The sequence below is a fragment of the Sinohyriopsis cumingii genome, chromosome 3 (assembly GCF_028554795.1).
Source record: "Sinohyriopsis cumingii isolate HCF-2022 chromosome 3, ASM2855479v2, whole genome shotgun sequence".
Taxonomy (NCBI): Eukaryota; Metazoa; Mollusca; class Bivalvia; order Unionida; family Unionidae; genus Sinohyriopsis; species Sinohyriopsis cumingii.
In genome coordinates, this window is record NC_142963.1 from 126,494,614 (window position 1) to 126,520,125 (window position 25,512).

Here is a 25,512-nt window from a genome sequence, read left to right on the forward strand (position 1 = left end):
GACAACAAACTTTACCTGTCTACAGTGTGTTGAGTTTAATGGAAGCATGAGTAAACCAATATAAATCAAGGAATGGTTTCTGATAGAAAATGTACAAGTTAAAATTAAGAGAACTAGCCATACTAGAACATGTACATGTTTTGTTAAAATGGATTCAAACTAAGTTAACATGAACATTTTTCATCATTTATGTATGTTTTTGTTCTGCTTTTACCATGCATGAGGGCTTATGTAATGTAGAATATTTATAAGGCACATTATAAATATATGTATAGATAAGAAATTAAAATGAAAAATAACAACAAAAATACAAAGTTATCATGCACAAAAGCAACCATAAATAAGTTCAAACTACTAAAACTCTGACAGGATTCTGTCATTAACGACACATCATTGAAAAATATTTGAAAATTGTATGCCTTTATAGATGTGAGCCATGCATTAAAAATATATAGGAATTGTTCCAATTCAACTTTCAGATATAACGACTGACCAAGCTAATCTTCTACTCATTTAATTTCCTATAGAAAATGGGAAAGCTACAAGGTGGGGCTTAATGTGGATACTGTAGCAGTAAATTATCTTCAGGGTTTGTTGGGTAGGGTACAGCTGACAGAGTATAAGGGGAAGCTAGCAAGCCAGAAAACACATGTCCATTCAAACTAAAATCTGGTAATTGTGGATGCATTTTAAATATTCAGTGGCAAAATCATGAGTCTCAATGGATGAATGTTTGATATGCAAACACTTGGTTTAATGACATCTGTGAACATTTTACAGACAGATTTAAATTATACTCACTGCGAGTACCAGTTTACCTGTACGAGTTATCCAATGCAACTTGTAGACTGCGCACCTTCTCCTCAGCATCATCCAAATCACTCTGGTGGATAAAAATATAATTTACTTTCAGTTAATGTAGGGTTTTGTAATAGTATACAATAACTGACTGTTGAAGAGGCAAAGATAGAAAGATTTATCAACCCCAGGAAAGTGTTATTTACTCAGGCTTAATATCAACCAAAATCAAAAGTAAAAAATTGTTTGTTTGATATGACATCTAATTTCCTTATTTTTCTTTTGTTTTAGCAGGATTAAAAGAGCATTTAGAGATGTCTGACCTACAAATCAACTCCACAGTTGGAGTTTTGCAGGCAGGCTTCTGAGTTCATTACACAAAGTGTTCATATAAACTATTTAAAATTAAAGCATACAGACAAAAGGACAGTCAAAATATATAGGTAGACAGAATCATTTTTCACACACAGTGGTGCATTTGAAGCTTGTTTGCATGCTCTGAATAGAACACTGGTGGTTATGCCTTGGGTGAGCCATGGAATCCTCTATCATCCTTGTGTGCACACTTGTTTTAGCAGAATCATCATGCACTTTTACAGATCAAAACACAAAGACATAATAAATTACTGCTGTAATTCTTGAAGGTTTTTGAATGATTTTTTTTCAAAGTACAAAAAAATTTATGTGTACAAAAACATAATAACTGTAACAATTTTTGGGTAGAAATCATGTATGAAAAAGTAAGGAACCTGAAATAAACTATATCATGGAAACCCACACCCTGCTGGAAATCAACCGTTGAGATCTTGATCATCTGTGCAACATCAACAGGTGGCAAATGAACAGATTGAGATGGGTCAAAAATTCCATACCTAGACGGACAATATATTGGAGGGCGTAAAATCTGTTTCTCCCAATTGTCTAGAAAGCACAGATGACTGAATAGAAAGAAGACTTTGGTGCCCTTCACTCAAGATGAAGTTACCATGTATGTTCTTTTTATTTTTTTAGCAAAGTCTACGAAATTTCTCAGCTGCATAATTTTCAAGGGCTCAATGTCCTGGCTTTCTAGACATATCAGTTCTTTCTTGAATGCAAATATGGCTTTGGAAACAGAAGGGGGTCTTTCTGGTGGGTCTTCCTGGTTAATGTCATTAGCAGATCCTACTTCCTGTTGATCGAGATCTAAATTTTCTCGTTTGGCTCTTAGGAAGAACTGGAAAATATCAGCTTCATTCTTATATTCAACAGTGGCGCAGTCCACATCAGTTTTGATCCAGTGCTGAACATTATCAAATGACTTAAAATGTTCCTGTAGCACAGCTTTAGCCTCCTCAATATCTCCCTCTGTGAATATCTTAAAATCACAATCCTATTGACAAAGTATGCTTTCTTTTTCTTGGATGTCCCCATTGCAATATTAAATGTCTTAATTCACTTGTAAATACTGAAAAGACCAAACTCACTTTTAAATCTGATTTCACGAGAAAGTGACACTTATTTGTCTGAATATACAATATTTGTACTGTAGCTACATTATGCAAATGAACATCTATCCTTCTGGGCTGCACTGCAACTGATTAAAGAAAGGGAAGCAAGTTCAAACAACATGCTGTTGCTAATCCATTCTGTGATCTGTTTCCATCCAGGTGTTAATAAACAATGGTCGACATAAAGCTGGTCTTCTGTATAATCACTGAGCTATGTTTACAAAATCAAGTCACTGATCTGCTGGGATGGCGTTAGTATTAAAGGCAAATTCAAGTGTCGTGTATATTTTACCAAAATGCGTTAGCTGATATCAACCAATGACAATTATGGTTCAACAGCCTGTTAGGAAAACAATATCGTATCTTGCCTGAATACAACAGTGGCTAATTAGAGTTAAACTGTGACTTTAAAAACACATTCTGGTAATGTCCAAATCAAATACAGTATGTTTTAGCTGATAGATATTGAAGAAATTATTTTTTTATATTATTATAAATTTTATAATTTTGATTTTAGGGTCCAGAATACTATAAATTCAACTGGAAGCAAAATGAATATAAAAAGTGTCACAGTTAATCACTATTAATAGTAAGAAATAATGATTTAATTGTTACCATTTTTTAAAAATATCTTTAATAATATACAAGTACAACCATTTTTAACTTACTTTTTGCCTTGACACCTCTTTTTCTAGTTTCTGCAGAGCTATGTTCAACTGATGGATCGCTTCTGAAATGTGCAAGAAGATAACATTAAAGACTCCAGAACATTGTTTTATACCCACACCTGGTCATCAAGCTTAGGAATGAAGTGATACACACCTGTTCATTACCAAATCTCCTTAACCACTGGGTAGACATAAACATAAGTTGGTCCATATAGTCCTATTACACATATGGCAAACATATGCAGTGACAGATTCATTTTTGACTCCATCCCCTGGGACACCTGAGAGAGTTCCAAGGTGAAATGTACAAAACTGTCAATTACAGTAACAAGCAACATTTGTTCACCAGGCTTTGTCATGCAGGAAGACATATAATATATATATGTTGTAGATTTTGGAGTGTAATCCTTTGTAAAAACAACCCCAAGCCTAATTAGGAAACGGGGTGTGGGAGTTGGCTGGAGCTGGATTTATATACAACAAGCACTTTAAATTGTATCCCCTACCTACCATGGTGAGGTAATCAAAATAAATAATGATAAAAATCTGACTAAAAGACAGAGCTGTACAGTAAGTGAGATGGCATAAAAAGTAACAACATTTCATTGCCCTATATTAAAGAACTTAAGAGGAAGTGTGAAGAAAAGGTTTACCATCTATTTTAATCCTCAACTAAGGTTGCAACAATGTACTATTCACTGGTAGACCACGATATAAAGTGACCATTATCGTATGAGTACTGTAATAATGGTAAATAAGGTTTCTCCTTCAACTACATTTATGCGTCCTGAACTGATCTGTCTTCTGTTAGGCTTAGCGTCTTATAAATCGTTTAGGTTTACTGACTACGAACTCACGAAAAACTCAGGAGGAATGAGCTCAATTTTGGAATCATTTTTAATTCAAAATGAAATTAGGGACCAATAAAATTGACAAAACTGCCCGAGTATGTAATTTCTGTAAAAACCAAAATTAAAACTGCATATATAAAAAATTTTGCACCACATTTACAGCATCACCATCCATCACATTTCATGAACAGTACGTTACAAAAAATCCACAAACTCCATCCCCAGAACAACCATGAAAAATTTATTGCCCAAGGTTCTAGTGAAAGCTTACCAAACATTTAAACCAGCAACCTACAATTACAGGTATGCTCAGTGCACAGAGTAAATACAAACTTTTATTGTCACAAGCCAAATATCAGGCATTTCATTATTCAAGACTTATATCCTAACAGTGTTGTGTCAAACAATTGCTTTACAACCTGGTGTTAAGTGCTTGAACCACAATAAACTATATAATCTAGACAGGTCTTTTCTGAGTGAGTTGACCCAAACCTATACTTAGGCAAAAAGTATGTAAATTCCAGCATGTCCCTTTCTTCATATTTATGAAAACAGAAGACAGTTGTCAGAGAGATACATTTGTTTATTGTTATTATTGTTCCTTCTCATAGTCAAAGACCCTTTTGATCAGGTAGAATAAACTTTTCTTAGCATCTTGTTTCCTGCTGCCATAAGTTTGCATTCATTTTGATGCGTTTATTATTTTTTAAATCAAAGATGTGACTTATTGCATCCAAAAGTTTCTGTTCAGTTATTATTACTTGCAATGAAACTGCTCTTAAGTTAAGCAAACAACATGCAAAATTAACATTTTGAAAAATAAAAGCTACACATGACCAATATGTATTGCAATACAGACATGTCGTACTACAATACAATTTTACCTGGCAATACTCACTCCTATTGGTAGAACTGACCTTAAAGATATAACTTTTTATGAGATGCCATCAAACTGTACCTCCAAGAGCTTTTATAATTTAAGGCAGAACCAAAAGAAAATCTTAAAATACTGACATGTGACCATGACCTGGAGGATAAGACCTCAAATGTGCAATGCAACAAATCTTATAGTGACAATAAATATCTATACCAATCCTATTCATTTATCTTAAACAGCTGTTAAGCTAAAAAACCAAGAGCAAATGTGGCAAAAATATTGGCTTCTGACCTTGACTCTGAATATAGAATTTCATTTGATGTACATGGCATACAATTTCATGATGATATATAATTATACAATGTTTCATCCCTTCATCTCAAATGGCTCTAGAATTATAGAGTAGAAAAGAAAGTGTAATAGAAAAATTCAATATATAACACCATGCCACTGACACTGATAATAAGTTGCCCAATGTGGTACACAATGCACATGCTGATGATAACATGTATAACATGCCGCACCTCTTACACTCAAACATCTCTAAAGTTATAGAGTGGAAAAGAAAGTGTGATGGAAAACATAAAACACTTAGCCCTGACCTTGACTATAGGATCCCCCAGTGTGGTACATGACATACTTTTTGGCAAGGATGTACATGTATACAAAGCTTAATCCCTTAATCTAAAACAAAAAAGTGTGATGAAAATTGTAAAATTTGGAGCCATGACCTTGACCTTGTAGTTCCCATGATGTTTCATCTCTAAGTTTCATATAGCTATTAAATTATAGAGTGGAAAGGAAAGTGTCATAAAAATGTAAAACATTGAGCCAAGACCTTGACCTTTACAACCTGGCTACCAATCTGATATGCAACACACTTTCAAGTGATGCTGAAACAGTATACCAAGTTTCACCCCTTTATCTCAAACTGCTTTAAAATTGTAGAGTAAATGGGACAGAGTGATGGAAACAAAATACTGAGTCATGACCTTGACTCTGAAGATATGACTGCCAAAACTGTACAGAGAACAAATTTTAGTGATAAAGTATAAGTATACCAAGTTTTACCCCATAATTTCAAACAGTTTTAAAGTTACAGTGGGGAACAAACCTGTCGTGAATGGGCAGACAGACAGAAACATGGAGACTATGTCCCACTCTATTCTTTGAAAAGGCTGGAGATATTAAAAAATGTGGATATACATGGAAGTAGTTCAGTTCTAAAGTTGGTTTAGTCAGTAACCTCAGATACAGCAAAGAAATAGCTATGTTCCTATCTGTCATTCAGTTTCCAAATCAGTATGTGAATCTTGAACTGATCCATTTGTTAGGTACATCGATATTTTTTGTAACTCCTGGTATGTGGTTTTATCTAAAAAAATTAAATTTTAATCATGGCTGTAAATAAAATAGAATATCTTAAGTCAGATTTTGCCTATGTGACCTGAGTCTGTTAAGAGCGAAAATTACACAGGATCTATAAATAAATTTTTATGTATGTGTTGACAATTATTAGCAATCATCTTAGTAATAAGGCTTAATGGCACCTTTGGATTAATTTCTCATTGGCTGATGTGGGTTTTGACATTTCTAGAAGAATCTAGTAACTTCCCACTGGTTGAGCTGGGTCACATGAACAGGCAAATTTGAGGCAAAATGAGTAGTAAGATCTGCCACATGGGGTATAATGTGGTCTCCTTATACAGCCACCCCTTCTGCACCAGGAAAGTGGTCTTATAAGATGGATGGCCTTTCCAGAGGGGGACTATATTTGTGAGATGTATATTTGCATTTTGTAGGAAAACTACATACAACTTAAAGCAATTAATATGTTCATTTAAAAATAGCATTAATTATTAAAATGTTATTCTTGCCTCAAGAGTTATTTCAAGTAACATAAATTAATAGTTCCTATTCTTAGGCATGAAATATGAGTGGGATATTGTTGGCACGTGCAATACAAAACCATTGAAAAATGTTATTTAAATCTTGGTACATAAACGTTATTTAAATCTTGGTATATACATTGTTTCATATATAAAATTATTCTCTCTCAATTTACTCCATTTTCCCACTGCTAGAGAATATTCTCCTCATCTTTTATGATCTTATTTATTTGAGTCTTCCCAACATAAAATCTTTCAGCAAGTGAACTCTTCCCATTGTCTTCAAGTCAAATAACTTAAACTTTTTCTTCTAAAGTATTATTTCTTCATTTACATGATGACATGTTAAACTTTTGTAATGATTTATTCCTATGTTGCTAACTGTACAGTACTGCAATTTAATTTTGCAGACAAAACTTTTGTACATGAAAAATCTTCTTATAAAGGAAGTGACACATGTACTGTCATGTGATTTTTCGGTCTTTGTCTGGTACCCTGTTTTGCTCAAAGTTGATTGTTTCTGTGTGAATGTGTTAATCCGTAAAATCTAACTTTAGCCTATCTGACCATGCTATGATTTTTACAATTATGTCAGTCGTAATCGTCAATCTAAAATATAAAATCCACTGTGTAAAGCCCAAATCTCTATCAAAACATTGCTGACTCCATTTCTATCTGACCATGTTATGATCTTGACAATTACGTCTGGTTGTAATCGTCATTTTAAAAAAAAATGTTATGCAAAGCCCAAAGCTCTATCAAAATATTGCTGACCCTATTTCCTGCAAACGTCGGCATTTATGATATAATAATAACCTTAGTGGTTTGTGTAGTTTAACCAAAACTTCTTTCAGTAACAAAAACCTGATATCCAGAAACCGACATCGGGAAAGATAATAGGATTACTTACCTTACCATAATTAAATACTGGTTTTGGACATATATTAATAATAAAATGTGGCTGCTTGTGAGGGGTAAATTTTACATTTCTGCACTAATATGTTGGCTGCTGATCATGTTAGAGGAGTGGCCTTTCTTGAGGGGTACTTTTGAACACAAACTCATCAGTGCCAAGGGATTCTAGCTGTAAACAGTGGGTGGCCACTAGTCAGGGAGGCTGTTAATGAGAGGGACCACTGTATTGTGAAATTTAGTCAAAACAGAACGTGCATATATAAGGCAAGAATTGAGCAATCAGATTCATTCCGTTTTTGGAGTCATCCTTGTGTTGCTGTTTTAAGTCTGCAAATGTGTTTTATGATGTACTTGGACATTATTCGAGACCAAAAACATTTGTTTAGACTGTTCAGTGGAAATAGAAAATGCTCAATATTAGGACTATAATATTATTCTTTAACTGTTGTGAAATATTGATTCAAAGGAGTTCTGGATGAAGCCATCTTGACAAATCACGATTCTTGCAGGACCAGTAAATTTCCGGCTTTTAAATTTATACAGAACTTTCATTTATTTAGGACTTTTGCAGAACTTTATCAGGATTATTCTGGATTCACTTCATAATAATACACATTCCCCTAGGGGCCCCGAGTGGCCGAGTGGTCTAATGCGCTCTCCGTTACAGATCACTGCCATCTCACCTCTGTCTGCGTAGGTTCGAGTCTCGGATTCGACCAATGTGGGTATGTGAGAAAGCTTGCCAGTAGCTTCTCGAGGGTCGGTGGTTCTTTGCGGGGTTTTCCTGGGTTCTTCCTCCACCATTAATACTGGCCGCCATGTATAGCCTATCGTGTGCTGAAAAATGGCGTTAAACCCAACAACAACAACAACAACACATTCCTCTCACATTTTCATTTATAAGTTTGGTAATTAAATTCTTTAAGTTTTACAAAGCCTGTTGGTTTTGCTTCTTCCTGTTACTTAGTTTATAACCACAGAGTCATAACTCATCAAAAACCTTTTCTCTGGACATCTTCTTGTACGTAACAATTGCAACAGAATTGCAAACACTCTTTATACCTGTTTGTTTCTCCTCCAAGTCTTCCTTGGACTTTAAAACTTTATACAGGTGTTCTAGTTCTTCCTTTTGAGACTCTAACTTCTTCCTATCAAGAAAAAAAACAATGCTTAATGTCAAACTTGTGACAAGTATCAGTTCCAGTAAGATTTACCTCCCCTGAAAAAAATGACTACAAGTATATTCATGTAGATACCAATTTTTGTGGGTTTCACTGGTATTTTAATTCAAGGCAATGTCTCTAACAGGGAAGGGGGTAAAACTGTCTTCACTGTTTATTGGTCTTTAAACTCGTGGCTTGCAGCAACAACAAAATCTACAAATACTGTTATCCCCATGAATAAATGTAATTGTCACAATATGTGTCTGCTGTCTTTTGCATCAACCTTTCTTTGTATTATTTTTATTTAAAAAACAGCAATTGATTACTTTTGTAGAGTTCAGCTTTAAAAAAAAAAATTTATCTCACAAATACTATTGGCTAAAAACACAGAAAAATCTATTTCAAAGGCATAAAAACAGCTGGAAATCTTTCATAAAAACATTTCTCTCTTGCATGTGGTATAAATAAAATAATAACGAAAGCCTAAATTATTACAGTTCTTTCAATGGCATCACAAATGGTATTTGTTATTGCATCCAAAAATATTCAGCCAATGTGGGCATGTGAGAAAGCTTGCCAGTAGCTTCTCGTGGGTTGGTGGTTCTTTCCGGGGTTTTCCGGGTTCTTCCTCCACCATTAATACTGGCCGCCATGTATAGCCTATCGTGCTGAAAAATGGCGTTAAACCCCACAACAACAACAACAACAGCATCCAAAAATGTATTAAGTTAAACTGCCAGAAAAATGGATAAAGTGAATTATTTTACACGGACTATAACCGATTCGTATGGATCTTTTCCCTGACACCGTGAACAATGTGCATCTGGTTCACCCTTGAATGTTCAAGACTCGTGTAATGTAAATCTTTGGCACCAAAGAGGAGAGGCCAAAAGTTGGTATGAGCTGAAAGTGGTCATCACCTTTGAAAAATCACATGCTGTTGTTACCAGCTTGTAATTTGCAATCATCATTTGTTTCTAACTGTGAAAAGTTCCTCTGGGAAAAAGGAGAGCTTTTTGTAAAAGAATTCCTTAAATTGACAGTGATCAGAAATAGATATAAAGGAAAAACATCAGACATGGTGTCAGTTAATACATAAAAAGTGCCTTCAATTTTACAGGATGAGTTGAATGCATACTGTTTGCATTAATGGATAAAGAATGATATGGAATTAATAATGCCTTTATTTATCCCTTTCTCTCACTGTTTGCAACAATACAATGTTTTATTCAGCACAAGATATTACTTACAATGTCATTTGAAAACAACACTTGGACTGTCACATTCAGACAGGTAAATTACATTATTTTGTGACACCATGCTGCAGATTCCCCAACTCTTTCAAACAATTTCTCCCATTTTATTCTGTATCTTTGTATCTATGTATTTCAGACACAGATTTTCAATAGAAAAGTCTAGGTGTTCCAAATGCCATCCATCATGACAGCATGTTTTAGATTCCACCACAGAGCTAATCACTAAATATTACAATATTTAAGTAGCTAATTAAGACTGAACTATTTCAATACTGCTGTAAATGACTGACTACTTACTAATCTTCATAGAATTTTTTTAATATAAAAGTAGTTCTTTTATTTAAAAATCATACCATTTTAAAAGAGGGAAATTTCAGCTGATAGACAAAATATTATGAAAATTAAATGAAAACTACTGAAATTACAATGATTTGAATTTGTGCATGTTACAGAGTGAAAACTAGTTAGATGCCTAACAATCAGTAAATGACACTACCTCAGGATAAGATGACCCAGGTAACTAAAGTTTTAACATATAACGATGCATGCAGTTAGACTAGGCTTTTCTAATGTAAAATCACTGACAGACATCTGAAGGTTTTTATTTTGTTTTTGTTTGTCCTAACAGAACTTTTAACATATTATTAACTATATCATGCTCAGGAAATGGGAGCTAAAAGCCTTTCTCAATGACACAACATGGCAGCCATACCATGCTGGTCTGGGCCGGTATCAAAATCATGACCATTTAATCACAAGTCAGATGATCTACCAACTGAGCTACCACACCTCACAAAAAGCTGATCATTCATATATATATATATATATATATATATATATATATATATATATATATATATATATATATATATATATATACACACACATACATACATACATACACACACACACATATGCATAATTTAAAAATGGCTCAGCTTAATAATCAATCTGTTTCAGTAAATTCACGCATTCACACTGTTGCCCTAAGGATCCTTTCCAGTCACTGTACTTTAGACATTACTTTCCCCCCAAAATGTCAACATCTTCTTTAAAACTGACATGAAAAAAATAAAGATTATTTTGTGTTATACAAATTATGCTTACTTTTGACTAGACAGGACAGATTCATTTTCTTTCTCCTTTGTCCTCAGTTTCTTAATAATAGTGCTGTTCTGTAGCTGTTGCTTTGATAGCTTTTCACCTGTCAGTAAGAAGCAAACAACATGAATCACTGCACAAAATACTGTCAAATATGTATGAAAGGTGTTCCTTCTATTATATACAGTTTTATTATACTGTATCACCTTCTTAAATAAATACCATTATCACTGTTATTATTATCAGCAGTTGCTTTACTGAATGCAGCCATATTTTCAGACAAAGAAAAATGCTAGACATCAACAGTCAACTGTAGCCACTGTATAAAAGCTATTATAATTAGCATCATAGCTTTTGCACATACTATGTGCTCAATTCCAATCAATGTCATAAAACTGCAATACAGTGGACTGAAAATAATATCAAAAGCAAGTTTCCAGACAAATTCATCGAAATGTTTAAATGTACCAACATTAAGGTTGAAAACACACAATTTTAAATTTGGATTTAGCACTAACTGTAGTTCCTGGCACTGAAAACAAACAACAATACAGTGCTATAAATAAATTACTTTTAAAGTAATATATCATATGTAGTTATTCAATTTCAGGTATTATGTTACTATTTGAATAGAGATAAAATAACTTTTAAGACATCAGGGGATAATTAAAACACTAAAGTTGTATGTATTCACAAGGATAATATAGAATGCTATGTCTACAGGTCCACAAAGTCTGGGGATACAATTTCAAAGAAACAAAACAAAATACTGACAGATTTTGAACTTTATTAGAGTAATATTATTTTAATACAATCAATATCAAGCACTCAAGTAATCAGTGAGTATTAATAAATCCTGCATATTCCTCATGACTAGTATTTATCAAAAGACTGGTTCATTGTCTTTACTGCTATACAACTGGGAAAAAAGCAGCAGTGTGCCAGTCTATGATCACACATCTCAATCCATATAGACACATAATGAGACAGGGCAACTATGTATTGATATTTCAGGAACTACTGGTAGTAAAAGTTAAGTTCCACTTCCAAGACATTTTACTTTCATCAAGCATGGTAATAATAAGCCACATCGTATTTATATTCATCCTGGCCAACATGAACATTGACAAGTGGAAAATTCAAGCAAGTCGAGTCATCTTGAGGCCAAGTTCTTAATACAAACATACACATAACGGACAAGCAAGAAAAGAATAAACTTCAGGCAGATTTTCAGTTTTTTTCCTAAAGTATAAAAGCAAACAAGATGATGAAAAGTGCACCAAAGTACAAGTCAAGATTTAGGCTACAAATTGTGGGAATCTTGCAATCCTGCGATAAAGATGCAAAACTGAGATTGATCCTAAAATGGTCATTTGATTTGCTGTTGCTATTTATGAACATTACTCCACATGATGCATGTATCCATTAAGTTCATGACTGAACTTGCAGCAATTCCAGACAAACCGACTTTTAGAAACAACTATGTGCTTTTGTTTTCAATAATACTGATCTGATCATAATACATTAGAACATCTACTACCCTGCAAGTCAGTCCTCTCAGCAAAAAGAGTTCTTAACCATGTCTTTTAGTGTTTTAACAATAATAGTGCTACAACATCTACTTGCAGAGACAGAAGTCAGACAAGACTTGTATCCTTTTTGATAGAGGGACTCGTACTAAAACCAGTTATTTGTCAGTTACCATTAAAGTGGAAGTGGGATATAACTGCAGAAAGTGTTTAGGATGAAGTGCCTGCATTATGATTTAACAAGCATTATCAGACTAATGCTCTCATGTTTGAAAAGAATTTCCAGGAATTCAAGATAAGACCATTTGTTCTTTTTAACCACTGAGTACTGAAAACAGCTATGATATTCTTGAGTGACAAGATTTTCAGATCAACCACTGAGGCATCCATATTTGATGAAAGATCAGTACCATTTTCATTAAGGACAAACTTGACACAAACTATCTCTATCTCTAATTGCACTGATTGTTTTAATAGGTGGTTTTGTAAAGACTTTGAACAGAAGACCCTGGCAGAACTGCATCTGCTATGCACTGGAGATAGAAGAGGTTTTGGATTTTAAAGTCTGTAAATCCCAATTACTTTTTTATTAATTTTATTGTGAACCATTTGTATTAATTTTTGAGTCATTCTGAACACTGTGTGTTCATTTTGATTAGGACAGCAATGTTTGCTCATCTGACCTTCAATCCAGAACCAAACACAAAATAACTGTAACGCACAATAACAGCAGATTAATAACCCAATTAATTATAGCAATTCTTTTTTAAACATAAAAAGCATTTCTTACCAGCAATTCACTTATTAACTTATTCTAGATAAAGATCAGTATCAAAATTTCCAAATTTGTCAATAGAAGAATTCTGAAAAATATAACTGCAGCACATTTAAATGCATACTCTCTAATGATTGAAGTCATTTTTTGAGTTAGCAAAAAACTACAAGTTACATCAACTGAAAGTTGCAATGCATAATTTCTCCCTCTCTCATTTTTGCAGATAATGTTACCACTGTACAGTTTGCACAAGGAAAAGATATGAAATTAACACCAACCATGGCTGGGTTGGCACTGGAGTTTCTTCCATTTGTTTGTTTAGTTTGTTCACTTGCGGCTTAAATACAGGGGTGGGTGGGTTTGCCATTAAAACCCACTATGGCTGCAATAAAATCTGTAATGTAGTTCCACTAGATTTAGGGGATGTATAACCTCTATATCCAGCAGAAGACTACTTTCATCTGACTCTCCTTGAATGGAGCAGACAATCTTTTAGCATGATTGTTATTAAACTAAGCCAAGAGGGCCTCTTGATCTAGGAATGGTGGGTTTGCAAGCAACAAGTGTGTTACAGATATATTACGATCAGGTGATTTGCACATATTACAGGTCTACATTCATAATGATGGTCCACCATCTTGTTCTGCACTAATACTGAAATGAGAGAGAGGGAAAAAATACCCCACAAAGGCATAAAACAGCTTCTAAAGTCTGACTATACATACCTGTTTGTTTGTAACCCCTAATGATTTCAATAATGAAAATGTTTAATATGATAAAAAGTGCACAGAACTGAGTCAACTGAATCAATGATTTATAATTTAAAACCTGACTGTGACCAGAATGGCACTAATACTGGCATCCCCTGTACCTTTCATGCTTAACGGACTTTCCATACTAACACGGCACGATATTGCGTACAATATGGGCTAGTTTATTTCCATCAGAGAACATGATGTAGTTCATCCTATTCAGTAACTGCCAGATAATTCCGTAAATTACCATTACGTTGAGAGTTTGGAATTATATCCCTCTGCACACATGAACAAAGAAATTAAACCACTTGTTAAATCCATGTGAAAGGTAAATTTGTTGTTGTCATTCATTTCCTTTGCTTGATTCGACACTGTCCATATCGAAAGCAGATCACATATGAATGTACATCTGTAATCATGCACACCCCCTTTGCTTGAAATGGACTTGTCCAGGAAATGCAAATGGATCTCGGGCATGTCCGTCTATTATACTGAAAATGTCCGTTAAGCGTGAAACGCGCAGACGATCATGGTGTTAGGGACACTCTACTCACAATCAGTTTAGAAATTATAAATCAATGAATGAATTGAATAAGTTCCTTGTGCTTTTTATCATATTAAATATTTCCATTATTGAAATCAGTAAGGGGGGGGGTACAAACAAACGGTTATGTATAGTCAGACTATAGTAGTCTTGCCTATGCAGCTCATTCAAGATTAAATTATTATAATTAATTCCTGTTATAAATATGCTACTACCTTCCTGCATTAGTTCTGCTATCTGCAGGTCTTTCTCTGCAAGCTGTTGGGCAGCACTTGCGTCCTGAGCTCTGAAATTATACAAACTTCTACATACAATGGAATCATAAATAAGAAATGTTTCTGCATGATCTAATTTGGGTTGGCAAATGCAGATCGCATATATGTGAATTACTCTTTCAGCCAATTAATGAAAAAGTGCCTATTAAACCAATGTTTTCTTTTCTCCAAATCCCAAACTTTCAAAACAACTGAGCTAAATGACATGAAAGAGTATCATTGATAATATAAAGCAAAGTAGGATGATATGTGGAACACTGAAGTTTACAGTGTACAAAAATTTGCACACAGCATTCCATACACAAATACTATTCTTGCATCTCCAATAATGATTGCTGCAGCTGATGCATCTAATATGAAATAAACTAAGACAAACCTGTACAGTAAAGTTTTATTGGGTCCAAAAACATTTTTCAACATTTTACGGATGTGGCCAATAAAAAGAAGTTCAGTTAGTATTATATTGGCAATGAATGGAACCATAATATATTTGTCATACAGATTTAATGTGTTAAAGATTACCTTTTTTGAAGTTCTTCTTGAGCCTGTTGAACCTGGCTTTTAAACATTTCTTTTTCCTGTGAATGAAACCATAAAATTTGCAAACATTACCAGACATCTGCTTCCTTTTTTGTGAAGGTGCTCATCTGAGTTTACATTTAGCACTGGACACATCAGAATGGACCATCCATTATTGGTGGACACATCAGAACTGACCATCCATTATTAGTGGACACATCAGAACTGACTGTCCATTATCAGTGGACACATCAGACTGACATTATTAGTTAAATCTTGCAGTCTCAAATACAAGTCTCACTATACTACATCATAAGCATGTGGAATACTTTGGATTTTATGGCAGTGACTCATGTCTCAGTCAGTTGCAATAACTGGCTATGTGTTGAAAAAAATCATTGCAGCTCCGACAAGAAAACCAGCCATGACAGATAGCTACAACTTCTGTATCTTTAAAGCAATATTTTTTGTGTGCAAAGCACTACTCAAAGTATGATAGCCTGTCAAAGGGACTGATGTTCTACTGGCTAAAATTAATTTCTAGGAATCCATGATAGGACTGTACCATTGTTTTAACTAATGAATGTTGAAACCATCTCTGATAATCTTAACTCATTAACCCTTGGTGCCACATTTACATGTCAGGCGGTAGTAGCATACTGCTGAGTGTCAAGGTGATGTATGATACACTAAAGTGGGTGGTGTTATAGAAAGATAGACAGATGTAGCTCTACAATTCTACCAAATAATCTGGACGTTCTAGTTGCACTATAAAATACAGAGGGAAAACTTAAATTTTTGGACTTGATAATTTCCACCCAAAATTCGCCTGTGGTCTGAATCCAATTTTGTGTCCAGATTTTAGACTTTTTGGCCTCAGATCTAAGGCAGACTGGTCTCAAATGCACACAGACAAGTGAACCTTTGCAAAAAAAGTAGGATAAGATGGGCATTTGGAATAAAGAGTGGTCTTGATAAGAAAATGATGGGTCCATTAAGCCAGAAAAAGAAAGAACTCCAACATTTACCCTTCTGCTCATGCGCAAGCAAAATATCCAATGAAAAATGATGTTTCTAACAGAATTAGGCATTAGGTTAATGGGAAATCTCCTGGAAGTCGATGTATTTGGATGATTTTGAAATAGCCCCAAAAATGTTTCCTAATTGCATTTCAGGCAAAAATGACAAAAACCTCCATGGGTTAATGAGTTAAGCAGTAACAAGATTTTCAAATTAGCTAATATGACTATTTTACTAAGTAATCAACAAGATTCTCATTTATGACCAATTAAGATCATTACAAGTCTTTTCATGAACATCTCTCATATCAATATCACATCCATTCATGAGTGGCAATAAGATTTTCAAGCTGGCTGCCATGGCAACCATACTGGCTGTAAGATTGTGAACATTTTCATTTAGGAACAACTAAATATAATATCAAGTCTTTTAGTGAAAACCCTGTGTCAATATTAAGTTCTATTTAGAAGAAGCAGCAATAAGAACATTTTCAAAATAGTTGCCACAGAACATTTGGAACATTGGATATCAGATCAACACCATTTTTATTTAGGACCAAAAAGCCATCCTAAGAAGTCTTTTTTATCAAAAGCTCATGCTGATATGACATTCTATTAAGTAGGTGTCAATAACTAGATTTTCAAGAAAACAACCATGGCAGCCATATCATTTGTCTTATAGTCATCATTTTGATTTATAATTTATTATAATTAATAATAAGTTTTTTAGTGAAAATTCCATGCTGATATGACTATCCATTCTGAAGAAGTATTCAAAAAAAGAATTTTTAAATGGCTGATATGTTGGCCATGTTGCATGTCCAAAAGGCACCATTTTCATTGGGTCCAACTAGACCTTGCAATGAATTTGTCTCTGCTTGGATTGGTATTTTAAGATGTGTCTGGCTCATCATGACTGGTTGATAATAACACTGAAAACTTTAGTAAAAACTAATTTTTCCTGTTTGTAACTGAAAAAATTCAGACAATATTTTATTGATGGAATTTTAGTCCTTTTACAGACCTGACTTTGGACTACACATTACTAATGTTACCATTTAATTCATTATATGAAAAATTTAAAATACATGTTTTAAACTCACATGTATATCAATGCCATAGGACATATGATTGTCTCCAAACTTAAATTTGAATCAAGGATGGGTTTCTAATGAGAACTATGGGTTTGATCATGAGCATTTCAAAATTTTAAGTTATTAAGTTTTTAAAATCATGATATTTCCATGGGTCTGGGTCAATAGGCCTGTTTGAGGTTTGCCTCAATGGTGACCTGTGTGATGTTTGCCTCACTGGTGGCCTGTGTGAGGTTTGCCTCATTGAAGACATGTGTGAGGTTTGCCTCATTGGAGGCCTGTTTTCTGACATCTTCCATCTGACCATTAAAAAGACAGCAGGAAGAAAATGGCTGTGACCTTAGAATGATTTGTGATGTTTCAAGAAAGTGGACATGGACAGAAAAGTATCTATTTCCAAAAGAAGAAAATTAATAGATGCAACTTAGACACTGCTTTGTTAAGCACATACTCCATACAAGAGAATGACTATTGACCAGTAATGTTCTCAACTGAACGAAACAGGCTTAGATCACACTGCTGAGGATAAGGTGAGCATGGATTCTATTGCCACAACATTTCAAAGCAGTTGTTAGGTGTCATGGAAGGATTTCCAACCAAAGCATACAGAGGAAGATTTTAACATATCCATGCCCACAAATTCTCTGCCAATAGCCAGATCAGTGTACAAAACTGGCATCAGCTGAAAAAGGAGTTGAAATCTGATGAGTTACAGATGTGGAAAAAAGGTCTGTTGACACTTGGGTTTTGATGCTGCCTCCCAAAACAATGTGTATCAGAAATTTCAACCAGACTGCTTTAATGGTTCAATTCTTTTAACCAAAAGAATCATGGATGCAGGAACTTTACAAGTAGCCAATGATGAATTAAGCAGAACAGACAAAACATTGGTTGCAAAAATCAGAAATCCTCTTTGATTGATGTGCTGAATCTTCCCTGACACTGTCAGATCAACAAAGGAAGATGCTGTTTGTGAGCATGAATCTTCAGACACAAAAGAGAGGGTTGATGGAGACTACACTGAGTTGTTTCTGACCCCAAAAGTAAAGCCATTAAGACTGGTTCTATTTGTAGCAACGAAGGCAATGATGGGGCTTGGACTGTGAAAAGCTTCTGATTTAGGCAGCATGAACAGAATATTTCTGGTATGATCATCCTTCAGTGTTTGCTTAACTCTCTCATCATTTGTTGAGCAAAGACCATACCCAAATGTCATCAGACAAGCATAATTACACATTACAATCATGGCCCAAAATTGCACCCAATACAATCTTACAGGTTTCATGACTGTCTTTAAGTGGCTTAAACATTTGGTAATCCACACTTAAACCTGTCCATTGTGCTGACATCAGTAAACAGAAGAGCAAAACAATGACATACACAGCTGAAATTAGTAAACTGTCAGGTTGGACGCACTATAAACCACACACAAAAACAAATTAAATTTGCCTATGAAAATAACATGCAAAACCTTAAAACGTGTAATAACAGAACAATTACCTGACAGAATTCATAAAAAAATCATAAAAAGTCAAATAGCTGAGTACTGAGTTGACTTTAAAGTACTACTGACATGCTTACTGTCATTTAAGTTTGACAAGTGAAGAGCACAAATATTTATCTATGATGAAGTCTGAGTGAGAATAGACAGAAATACAGCTTGAGAATACCTCCCTGATATGAGAAGAATTGCTCAACTAATGAAAAGGAACATGTGAGTTTGGTATTTGCCAGGCCTCATGTTACCTAGCATGATTCGAAGTACAACTACTAACTAACAAACTGACGGGATTTGGCATTAACTCCTCTATCAAAGGAGAGATCTTGTTTGATGCCAATCTTCTCATAGACGTACTTCTAATGTAGCATGATCAAATAACGTATCTGAAGATAAAAGGGCTTGAAGAGTGTTAACAAGCTTTATCAATCAGAGGAAAGATCACCTCATTAATGTGTATGGATCTTGCTGAACAAATCGAAGATCTTGGAATCATAATTAAATCAGACTTGTGATCTCCATATCTGTAACACACTCTGCCAATCAGTTGCAAGATCACTCCACCTGCTCTAATCAGAACTCATTCAAAGTTCTGTGTTGGAAGTTCTATCAAAATCAGAGTAGAGCAATGGCCTCCAGAGTAATAACAAGCAAATGCTGACAGAAAATGGATGGAAGAAAGACAGTCAATACCATTAAGCTAACAAGCAAAAATCTCAATGAAAACAAACTGAAAAAACCAGAACACAAGCTTTCCTACCCTAATTGCACCCTGAAGTCTTTTCTCCATCTCTGCCATCCTCTGAGTGAACTCTGTGGTAACCCCATTAATATCGGCCATCTCTGCCTCTCTGACTTCTTCCAAATGCTGAAGCTGACTGCAAGACAAAGTATTGTTAAGTTAGAAGAAAGTTTTGTTATAGGGTTGACTTTAAACAGATTTTTCCATTTGCCAGCAGGGCCAGCTCACATGAAAATCAACTAGGCCTGCTGAAAATCAACAGGACCTCTCAATCAAATTAAGATAATAATTTTGGAAAATTTCAGTGGCCCTATTGGCCTGAGCAGTCAGTATTATCTGACTTTCTGAAAACCCACATGGTTTCTGAAAAATGACATTTTTATCGGTAGATACATTCATGGATTGAGGAGAGAATATCTACTGTTTCCACTGAAAAAAACAATGTTCATGATTTTTTTTTAAATTCACAGTTTTTAGGAATGACAAAAACCACAAAAAAAACTTTTTCATTGCTCACTAATAAATTCTGAAAAAGGCATAACTACCATTACCTTTTAAGGATATTATTGGTCTCCATCAGGTCCATGTTTTCCTTGCTAAGCTGTACCAGTTTTGATTCTCTCACTTCTACAATCTTTGCCATCTCAGCCAACTTCTGTACAGTAAACAAACCCAGAAATATTTACAACATTAAAATCATAATGTTTTAAAATAATGAAACATTTCGAAGTTAAGTAAATTCAGAATTCTATGACTAACATTGTGCCGAAAAATGATTGTCAATGTTTTAACAGTCTCTTCATGAGTAATATTTTGGCATGTATGTATTAGTCTTTACTGGCACTTCTGCACAGTAATGGATATATGGTGCCAATGAAAAAGTTCTAACAACGTAAAAATTAAGAATTGCACAAAACCTAGGAAGCTAAACCCTTCCAAATCAAAGTAAACATGAAGTACAAGATAAAAGATAAATGGGAAAGCTGTTTAAATTCTATATAATTGTATTAAAAAATAAAAATAGATGGTCAAAATTTGTTATATTAGGAAAGCTAATTTTCTTGCTACATTTGTTAAAATGTGACTGATATTACAAACGTTTACAAGATAAATCAAGAGTACTGCCATAACCAAAATCAAGGATTAGGTTCCCTGTGATTTCATCTTTTGTGTGTTATGTTTCCAAGAGTAATAAATAAAAAGGAGTAAAAAAAAATATTTTCATAAATCAAAAATTGTCCTTTCTTTTTATATTTTTGATGAAAGTAAATACTGAGTGACCATTTACAATGGGCAAATGTACAGTCTTTACTGGTGATCTTCTCTGCTTTCCAATAACTTATAAGATTTTCTCCGCTTTCCAATGACTTATAAAGCCTCTAAACAAAAAGATTTTAGCAGATTTTTTCTCTAACTTTGCACGTTAAGAATATAGAGTACAAGGCATAAGTACATACTTAATTAAAGTAAGAAAATTAGGTTGTGAAAACCTTTAACTTCTTCCCACTTACCAACTGCAAAACCTGTGAAACATTTTCTATGAACATGGCATCATGATGCTATATCCCAAATCTGACGGATGGATAAAATGGTAGTGAAATAAAAGGAAGGTAAAACAATGAGCCAAATATAGGCATGACATTGCTCACTTACATTACATAACTTAACATTTGATCATTTTTCTAAGCAGGAAGAACATAACCCTAAGTTAACCATCACAACCTTTGCATCATGTAGATTTTACCCATTTTAGTGTAGTCTGATAAAGCATATTTCCAAAGATAATGCATGTTTATTATGCACAGTCTCTCATCATAATCTATTTATTCCAAGATCCTGATAATATATAGTGTATGCATTATGGAATACAGAAAATACACATTCCCATGCTGAACTTAATCCATCCATGATTCCATCCAAGGATCCAGTGGTTGTGGTGGATTGTCTGGATCATAGATAAATGTTTTACTGCCCCAATTACAAAGTTGCTGTAACACTATTTGGTAATAGTGAATGCCTACAGTTGCATGGAACTTACCTGTTGGACAAGCAACAATAACCAGTATAGAATGCTCTTTTGAAGATGTACATTTAATCCATGTAATACATCCATTTAATATTCAAAGAGTCACCCACTAAATCACATGCATATTGTGACAGATTAAAAAATAAATTTCCATGAAAAGAGTCCTGGGACTAGTTGCTTCACAAAATGTACAAAGTTTAATTACGGTAATTTTAATGAGAGATTATGCTTTCAAACAAAAAGAAAAAGAAAACACACCCATGTATTAGTGGGTTTCAATTGTTATTAAATGAAAGAAATGCTGTGATTTAGTGTTTCAGTCACTTTTAAATTGTATGCGTAACATGTTCCCACAAAAAGAAATATACACAGCAGTATCAAAAATACAACCACTACTAGTCCAGCCTGGTTAGTACTTTAGTACTTCTGACATATATATATATATATATAGACACACACACACATACACATACATATATACATACATACACACATGTATAATGTCCCTGCAACACATTTTCTTAGGAACTAGACAGAGGGTAGGCTGAGAGATGTGTTGGTTTTGTCAGTTTAATGCCCTATTTCAGCACATACAGGTGATACATGCAGCCAGTATATTTGTGGAGGAAGAGCCCAAGACCCATCAATGTGATGTGATGTGATTTGATTTTTAATGTAGCTTTAACAATTTTTCAGTCATATCACCACGATGTCTGCAGTGTGACAGTTTTATAGTGATGTCTAGCACTGGGGCATCATGCCACAGACATGTAGCATGATGTCTCACCCAGTCACATTATCCTGACACCAGGCCGACCAGTCCTAACACTAACCTCTTAATGCTGAGTACCAAGCAAGGCAGCTGTTAGTACCATTTTCATAAGTCTCTGGTATGACTCGGCCAGGGTTCGAACCCACGACCTCCCGCATCCGAGGCAGACACTCTAACCACTAGGCCACCGGAGTGGTCCAAGACCCATCAAAGGCTACTAGTAAGCTTTACACGTACCAACAGGCTGAGCCAAGACATGAACCGATGTGATATCAGGGATCTGCAAAGGCAATGGCGTTAGACCATTCAGCCAACTGGAGACTCCAGGCTTGCAACAAATACTGATTTTTCAAGAAAAGAATGAAGTTTAGACATTAACCAAAGCCATTACACTTTTTGTTGCTGTTGCTGTTGTTGTAGGGTTTAATGCTATTTTTCAGCACAAGATAGGCTATACATGGTGGCCAGTATAAATGGTGGAGGAAGGACCCGGAAAAACCCCAGAAAGAACCACCGATCCATGAGAAGCTACTGGCAAGCTTTGTCACATACCCACACTGGCCGAGCCCGAGACTCAAACCCACACAGACAGAGGTGAGATGGTAATTATCCATGATGGTGAACACTTTAGACCATTCAGGGCCCCACACTTTTTGTAAATATAAATTAAATGGTCTCTAAATGAGAAAATAATTTAGTTTTTCATATAATGCAAGAACCAATCTTACAAATAAGAACTAAACATCAATGTGTTTCTCATTCCAAATTTGCTTTCCACAAAGTAACATCTTTTTAGTTTTAAGGTGGATGGTTTTATGACAACATTTTCATTCAACAATGCAACACTGAGAAGTAGCTGGTAGGAAATGTCCTGTCTGACCATTGCTGACTCAAAGCATAAAACTAAAGTAACAGGTAAAGTGGCTAACTACAAAGTAAGAATGTCACACCTTGGACAGTGCCTAATGATGCATGTAGACTAAAGAAAGTTGTTGTTGTTGTTGTTGTAGGGTTTAACACCATTTTTCAGCACACGATAGGCTATACATGGCGGCCAGTATTAATGGTGGAGGAAGAACCAGGGAAAACCCCGGAAAGAACCATCGATCCTCAAGAAGCTACTGGCAAGCTTTCTCACATACCCACATTGGCCGAATCCGAGACTCGAACCTATGCAAACAGAGGTGAGATGGCAGTGATCCGTAACGGAGAGCGCTTTAGACCTCTCAGCCACTTGGGGCCCCCTTTTTTGTAGCACAGCCATTATCTTTTATCATGCACCTTTATGAAATATTTATTGCAAAACGATATCAAAGTTACTGCTTAGTGCAGAACAGTATGTAAATTTCCACATAACTATAGTGACTGCTCCAGTGGACTCACGGTTAGAGCATCTGCCTCAGATGCGGGAGATCATGGGTTCGTTCCCCAGCCGAGTCATACCAAAGACTTACAAAAATGGTACTAACAGCTGCCTCACTTGGCGTTCAGCATTAAGAGGTTAGTGTTAGGACTGGTCGACCTGGTGTCAGGATAATGTGACTGGGTGGGACATCATGCTACATGTCTGTGACATGATGCCCCAGTGCTAGGCATCACTATAAACTGTCACACTGCAGACATCGTAGCGATATAACTGAAAAACTGTTAAAGCTATGTTAAAAATCCAAATCACACACACACCACACACACACACACATAACTATATGCTAACAGGTACATGTATATACAGTCAATCAACAGGATTGTAGTCTGTAGTTTGGCAGATTTCTGATGTATGATCCATCATGGATAGAGCTGGGAAGATATCCAAGAAATTTAAAAAATCAATTTTTTTTATCTTATAGGTCTTGGTCTGTATGTATCCCTAGCTAGGCCACTGATAAATGCTACAAATGTTACCATTAAATTGTTTTTGCAGGTAAAGGTAAGAAACAGACACCTGCCATGAGTTTATTCCATCAGGGTTTCTTCCATCTGTTTAGTGTGTTGACTAGTGGAGAAAATATAATAAAACTTGCAAGGAGTGCCATAAAATACTGGCTCCAATAAAATCTGTTATGGACTTTCACTAGACTGGGCTATAAAATCCAACAAACAAGTGGACATCATCTATCTGTAGTGGACTCTTACCCAATCCCTTATGATATGTCCACATCTACCGGATTGAGTAGGCAATCCCTATACTATGATGTGTGTATTGTAAATCTACCAGCAATTAACAGTCATAAAAAAAACTGGACGAAAAATATTGTCTCTTTAGATCGAATGATGTAGGCAAGCTCAGTCATGAAGAAGAAAGTGAAATTTGCTTGAAAATATATTTTTTTATATTATAGAGTTTTGCATAAAATAATGTATCTTGATGGAAGGGGGATCCTGATGATCTTATGTTTTCAGTGATATCAATAATGGAAATAAAAACGAATGCAAAATCATCAAGTTCATTGATACTGACCTTGAACTTCTGCAATATGTGTAACAGTAATTTGAATGAAATTAATATCTCCTAATTTGTCTGGTTAAAAAAATCTATTTAAAATGCTAATTTTAGGAGGTACAAACACTAAATAAAAAAGGCTTTACAAAAGAATCCTGGGAAAAATTAATTTCTTTCAGGAGAGAGAACAATAAGGGAAATAAGCAAACTTGAGCCTTTATAATAATACACAAACAAAACGTTAACAATAAATAAATATCAATTTACATATAAGATGAGGATTTATTGTGGTGTGGGTAAAATGCTGGGCAGAAGATACTGTAGGCCTTCTTTATGATTTTGCATGTGTACTAAAAATGTTACAAATCATATATAAATTATGGACTTAACAAAATTTAGGAAGGTAACTCACTTTTATTAGATGTTTAATATATCTCAGCATGTCTTGTATTCATGCTGAATATAATGAAATGTAAAATTTTGTCAATTTCTGTTCATTATTTGAGAAATTATGTA

The 25,512-nt window shown here is 34.7% G+C and overlaps 1 protein-coding gene across 1 annotated transcript in view; it reads right to left on the reverse strand.

The window, feature by feature from the left end:
* Positions 1 to 25,512, reverse strand: part of LOC149803800 (uncharacterized) — a 94,738-nt gene that overhangs the window by 33,711 nt on the left and 35,515 nt on the right. Inside the window, exons 5-12 of the mRNA XM_089953610.1 lie at positions 20,310 to 20,413; positions 19,777 to 19,894; positions 15,409 to 15,464; positions 14,827 to 14,897; positions 11,015 to 11,111; positions 8,551 to 8,636; positions 2,957 to 3,018; positions 819 to 883 (exon numbers count right to left, since the gene is read on the reverse strand). Of these exons, the coding sequence (XP_089809736.1) occupies positions 819 to 883; positions 2,957 to 3,018; positions 8,551 to 8,636; positions 11,015 to 11,111; positions 14,827 to 14,897; positions 15,409 to 15,464; positions 19,777 to 19,894; positions 20,310 to 20,413 (659 nt within the window). The remainder of the gene's footprint in view (positions 1 to 818; positions 884 to 2,956; positions 3,019 to 8,550; positions 8,637 to 11,014; positions 11,112 to 14,826; positions 14,898 to 15,408; positions 15,465 to 19,776; positions 19,895 to 20,309; positions 20,414 to 25,512) is intronic.